General features: G+C 32.9%; 2 protein-coding genes across 2 annotated transcripts in view; both read right to left on the reverse strand.

Annotated features, from left to right (window-relative positions):
- LOC123206315 (protein MOR1-like) overlaps positions 1–178 on the reverse strand; it is a 32611-nt gene extending 32433 nt beyond the window's left edge. Inside the window, exon 1 of the mRNA XM_044623483.1 lies at positions 170–178. The gene's annotated coding sequence lies outside the window, so the exon portion shown is untranslated. The remainder of the gene's footprint in view (positions 1–169) is intronic.
- Positions 179–2121: 1943 nt separating this feature from the next.
- Positions 2122–4641, reverse strand: LOC123206323 (disease resistance protein RGA2-like). The gene is made up of 2 exons (XM_044623491.1): positions 3458–4641; positions 2122–3187 (listed from the first exon to the last, which is right to left on the reverse strand). Exons 1-2 carry the CDS (start codon positions 4639–4641, stop codon positions 2122–2124), a joined length of 2250 nt encoding a protein of 749 aa, XP_044479426.1.
- Between the last annotated feature and the right edge of the window lie 1359 nt (positions 4642–6000).

Genomic DNA, 6000 nt, shown 5'->3' on the forward strand with positions numbered 1-6000 from the left:
CTGTATGAACAATAACAAAGTAAATTAAACATAAAATACATCAAGCATGTTGTGTTAGATTTGAAGAACTGCAAAACAGACCTCCTCAGAAGTATATCCATTACTTCAATAATTTCCCTTTTTATAGATGGGAGCGCCTGTAATTAAAAATTGATTCAATCAAGATTACATATTAACAAACTTGAAACAGATTCAAGAACTAAAATGATGAGAAGACTACCTTCTGCAGCATCTCGAGTCCATCAATTTGCTCCTCAAAATCTGTGCAAATCCTCTCTGAAAAATCTCATCATATCATTCTGCAACAAAGGCACATCTCTATCACAACTAATTTTTCAAAGGAAACAAAGAAATATATCTAGGCATAAATCCCAGAACAGACCTCAAGATCTTGGATCTGCTCTATCCGTGGCTCTTCAAACTTAAATCTACCAACAACTTTTCTCTCCCCTTCATCCAGTAAATTAAAAAGTTCATATAAAACATGTTCTCAGTAACACTTCACACGGTATTCAATGCTTCAAATTTCACCAATCAATACCTTATTTGAATCCTTGGCATTTAACAAAGCCTGTGATTTGACAGCTATATCTTCAACAGATGTAATTGAATCTGCCCTTGCATCCTTAGTTGGAATGCCCCTCTATCCAAGCCATCAAAAAAACACTCAGCACCCTCATTGCATGCAGAAATGGTTGTAAAAAAGCATGCAAAATATACCGAAGATATAGTCCTGCTTCCATGCTTCACCAAAACATTAGAAGTAGATTTTGCAACCTTCAAGCTGTCTTTAGATGTAGGCCCCATTGACATTACTTTTGCAGATTCAAGTAAGACTAAGAGAAACTCAAATTAGCAAGCAAAATATAAAAGACGTACAAGGGGAAAATTACTAGAACCAGGTTACTATATACACACAATGAGATCCATCATACGCTTTCAATCTTTCAACAATAAGAGCTAAAGCTGGAGCGTCACATCTTTAAGATGCTTCTCAGTCTGGAAAAGATTATATAAATCCAAACAAAAAAATAATAATAATAAAGCTTAATAGCAGCTTCAATCTCAAAACTATGAGAAAGCACCAGAAATTTTATAGGGCACACACTGCTTCATGTCCACTAACTCTGATGATTTCAACAATGCACGCTTCTGCTGCCTATCAAACATCTGATGATTTATCCTATAAGAGATTCCTGACATTGATGTGGCTCAAATAGGGTGAAATTAATAAACAAATTGTGCAACACAAGCAATCAGACCAAAAAATGAGGTCAAGAGATTACCAGCATTTATCTTTCTTCAAAGAACTTACTGCCACAGCAGAGCTCGCTGGTTTCAGCAGGTCTGAATGCAGATGGCAGCTTATAAAGGGCAGAAGGAGAGGAGAGGAAAGGCACGGAAAACAACAGGGAATTGGGAGGGAAATTAGGGGGCTATCGCCTAGGGGGTTCTGGCACTCTAGTCAGAACAATTATCACTGTAATTAGTTTCAAAATAAAGCAGTGAGGAGGGCTGCTATGTTTATTCTTTCCAATCAATAAAGACATTTCATTCGAAAGTGCAGTTGTGTGTGTTCTGTGTAAATAAACTGGCAGGCTACTCTGGTTGAATGCACATTTGATTGCAAGGCAGCTAAACAAACCAGGAAGACAAGGCATTTGAGAGAAGAAAATTATACCCAACAGTTCAGGTATGTAACAGTATTCAGGGACAAGAAGCAAAATTCTCCAACTGAGTTTATCTGAATATAGATATAAAATAACTCATCCATGTTTGTGAGCCCTGACAGCAAAAAACTCACATTGTACGGTCCATTCCCCAAAACAATTAAAACATAAATATAAAACATTATGGGAGGCAATATTTACTTGTCAAGGCTGAATTATGAGATTGAAAACTCACAAATTTAATTCAAGTTTCCCCTGCATACATATAAAACAATAAAGTTAAAGAAAGGAAGGAGAAACAATGAATAGGTTCAAATTTTGAAATTCATATCAAATGATAAAAGAATCAAATTGTCAATTGAAGTTTTAACTTTATTCAAATAAGTATTTCAAGAATATTTATAATTTAACTACTAACTGATGAAGAAGAATAGATATGGATTGGTCATAACTAATTTTCGGTTGACTTGATAATCGCTCCGTCAAGTTGAATGTTGGGGATATGAGCAATCTTAGGCCAATCTTCACCTGCTTCTGGTTTGCATCTTTCCGTCAGTTTAAGACAGCCTTCAATTCTTACTTCTCGCAAAGAGACGAGACGATTCATATCCTCTGGTAGAGATGACAATTCTGGACAGCCACGAATGAATAGTTCACCCAAAGTGTTTGTCAAACACTGGAGAAGCCATTGCGGCAATTTCACCAGTTGTGATAAATCAGTAATTTCAAGGGATCGAAGGGGAGGCCCTGTGCTATTGAGTTCAGCATGATTGTCTGATCCTGTGCTCAAATCAAGATTAAGCCTTGCACAACTTCGGATACGAAGGTCTTCTAATGAGCTTAAGTTTCGTACACCACGTGGTAATGAGATTAACCGTGGACATTCAGAAATTATGAGCATTCGAAGGGCTCTCAGGCGACCAATATCTTCACACAAATATTCTAAATTGCTGCAATTGCGAATAATCAAATATCGAAGAGAATTCAAGTAGCCAATTTCATTGCTTGGTAGATGCTTTTGCATTGTTGTTAAGACTAACACTCTGAGACTAATTAAGTACTTTACTTCTCTTGTTAACCCTTTTAGTTCCTCACAATTCCTCAGTGATAAAAGTTGCAAATTTTGTAGCTTGTAAATGGAACTCGGGAGTTTTTTTATTTCTGGGTTTCTTCCTAGTTCCAAATATCTCAAATGCTTAAGAGTACCAACTCCTTTAGGCACTACTTTTATGCCTAGATTATATAAATCTAACATCCGCAAAAATTGAAATCTTGAGATAAGTAATTCCAAAAAAGATTGGCTAATAGTGATATCGTCACCAATAGTTGAAGAAAATATAACGCTTCTCACATTACTCAAGCTAGCTATGCAGTTTCGAGCAACCACTTCACCATGAAAAAATAAATGTCGATAAGTTTTGCAAGCAATTTGGCTACCCCTTTTCAGTCTTAAACACTCATTTTGGAACAATGATGTGGCAACATCATGCATCAGATCATGTATTTCAAATATAAACCTATCACCAATTAACTTTTCAACATCTTGAAAGAAAGATCTCCACATTAATTCTTTTATATATTGCATGCCAATATTTTCCAAATCTTCATTTTCATTGTGGGCTTGGAAAAGCCCATGGGCCATCCAAAAGTTAACCAAATGATTGCTAGAAAATTTGACACCTTTCGGAAATATAGAACAATAGACAAAACATTGTTTTAAAGGAGCTGATAACTTATTATAACTTATCCTTAAAGCTGGTAAAATGCTATTTTCCTTTTGATCTAACTTCCATATCTCATTATCTTTCACATTTATCCACTCTTGTTCAGAAGTTGAGGAATAAAGAAGACTCCCTAGCGCTCTTACTGCTAATGGAATACCTCCACATTTTTTTACAATTTCTTTTCCAATCTCTATAAGTTTGGAATGTTGTTTTTCTTGCCCTTCTTTAAATGCATATTTAACAAACACAGACAAACAATCATTAAGGGCAAGACCTTTTAACTTGTATGTAGATATAGTACCCATAATTGAAGCAACACGGTCACTACGTGTAGTTACTATGATTTTACTCCCACTAACACACTTCGTTAATAATTCTTTTAAATCACACCACAACCCCTCGTTTTCATTCCAAACATCATCCAAAACTAACAAATATTTTTCATGTCTTATAATATCACGTAGTTTCCTTTGCAATTGGTCTAAACTCATTTGAATACATTTTTGCTCAGTTGCAGAACTAATGATGTCAATTAGAACCTTTTTTAAAGAAAATTCATCAGACACACAAACCCACATTTTCAACTTAAAATGATCACCCACTATTTCATCATTATACACCAATTTTGCAAGTGTGGTTTTTCCTAAACCTCCTAGCCCAACAATAGGAATGATAGAAACACTCACATTTCTATAACTTGGACACAATAAGATTCTTATAATCTCCTCTTTGTCTTTATCTCTACCAATAACATTTGAATCACGTACAAATGAGTGGGTTTCCCTCTCCCTATCTATAACATGATTGCTATCAATTTTTTCAGTGAGAATAAAATCATTCTTATCAGCTGTTATTTTTGCTAACCTCTTTTTAATCTCTTTAATTTTATGCCCCAACGTAAAACGGAAAACAACTAGATTTGATGATGAAAAAAAGTGGCATACCTTTCTTGTAATGCTTTGATGATGCACCACTTGCTTACGTAGATCTTCCACCTCAACTTCATCTAAAATATCTTCTGCATTATAGCAAACCTCTTTAAGCTTTTCTAGCCAAACTCTCAGCTTTGAATCATGAATTTGTTTCTCCTCAGCATCTAAGAGAACAACTTTGATAGTTTTTAAAGTGTCAGCAAGTTGTTGTACATCATTCTTGACACCCCATGCCAAAGACACTTCATCAGAAGCAAGGGATATCAGCTTGCCCAACACTTTCTCAACAATACCAGAGACAATTGTTTCTAACATATTTTTGAAAGAAAGAAGACAGCAGGTTGTTCAGTTTTCGAAGTGGCGAAATTGAATTGTTGTATGAAATAATCATCTAAGATCATGGCATTATATATAATATAGTAAGATTCCTTGACTTGCGTGGGGATTACATGAAGTATGAACAAATTTTGAAGACTAGTATATATCCTTTGTCTTGAATGAATGTAAGGCATATATCCATCAATTTTTTATTTTTATTTTCCCCTATACATCCCTTTGGTTTGGATAATCTCTTATTTCAAAAATGAAAGATTACTCAAGAATAGGTTATCTAAAATATTATTAGGTATACATAATAATTGTGTACAGTTTGATGTAATAAAAAAATACTAATATATCATTTTATTTAAATATCCTAAAGATTATTAAGTTTAATTTTTCTAAAATGTTTTTTTATATTATTTGTTTATTAGCTAAAAATGAAGGTATTTTTGTACTAAAAAAATTAAAAAGTAAAAACAGAATTGTAACAGAATCAAAAATGCTTTGATAATTTTTTAATAATTAAGGTGGGATGGCAATCAAATTATCCTCTATTTACTTATTATATCACGACTAGTATTAAAAAATTACCTGATAAACCAATGAAAATAATATCTATAATAAAATATATATTATCAGAGTAATTTTTAGTAACTTTGAATCAAACATCCACTAAGAAGCATATTCATTGCTTTGTTTCTTTTAATTATTTTGCATATTCTTTGTCCTAGATGTAAGTAAATTAAGGTTTCGAGTTTTAAAGGTGGTGTCTAACATAATTTATTATGTAAATAAGTACTATAAATTTGCATTAACAAAATAAATTCAATAGAATCTATATGATCATTGCATTGGTTATGAAACACTAAATTAAATTACTTTAGGGTATGTGCCATGTTTTTTGAATTCGTAAGTTCTTGAAATACGGTTTTCAGTGGGCAAAACTATTGTTACTTTTTGTAATATTATGTTAGGTTTTCGAGAGAGATTAAGTCAATAAATAGTAAGTTATTAGACACTTGTTAAAAGACCAATAAATCCTAAAACATATACTAATGTTGTCTACTCAGATCATAAATCGTGAAGTATATTGGACAATCTTAAATGATCACATGGAACTCATCTGTAAACTTTTATTGAATTATTCAATTACCTGAATTTATAAAATCAAATTATAATTAATATTAATCCACATCAAAATTTTTCTAACACAATATTCTTCAACTCGATTGTTTATAAAAAAGTAAGCAATGAGTTTAATCAAGGTATAAATCCTTTCATTGATTCATATCTCCAACTTTGGGAAGGAAAATTCTTTCCGTCACCCATATTCTATACTTTAATTGATTCCTT

Source organism: Mangifera indica, unplaced genomic scaffold (genome assembly GCF_011075055.1).
Source record: "Mangifera indica cultivar Alphonso unplaced genomic scaffold, CATAS_Mindica_2.1 Un_0032, whole genome shotgun sequence".
NCBI classification, from domain to species: Eukaryota; Viridiplantae; Streptophyta; class Magnoliopsida; order Sapindales; family Anacardiaceae; genus Mangifera; species Mangifera indica.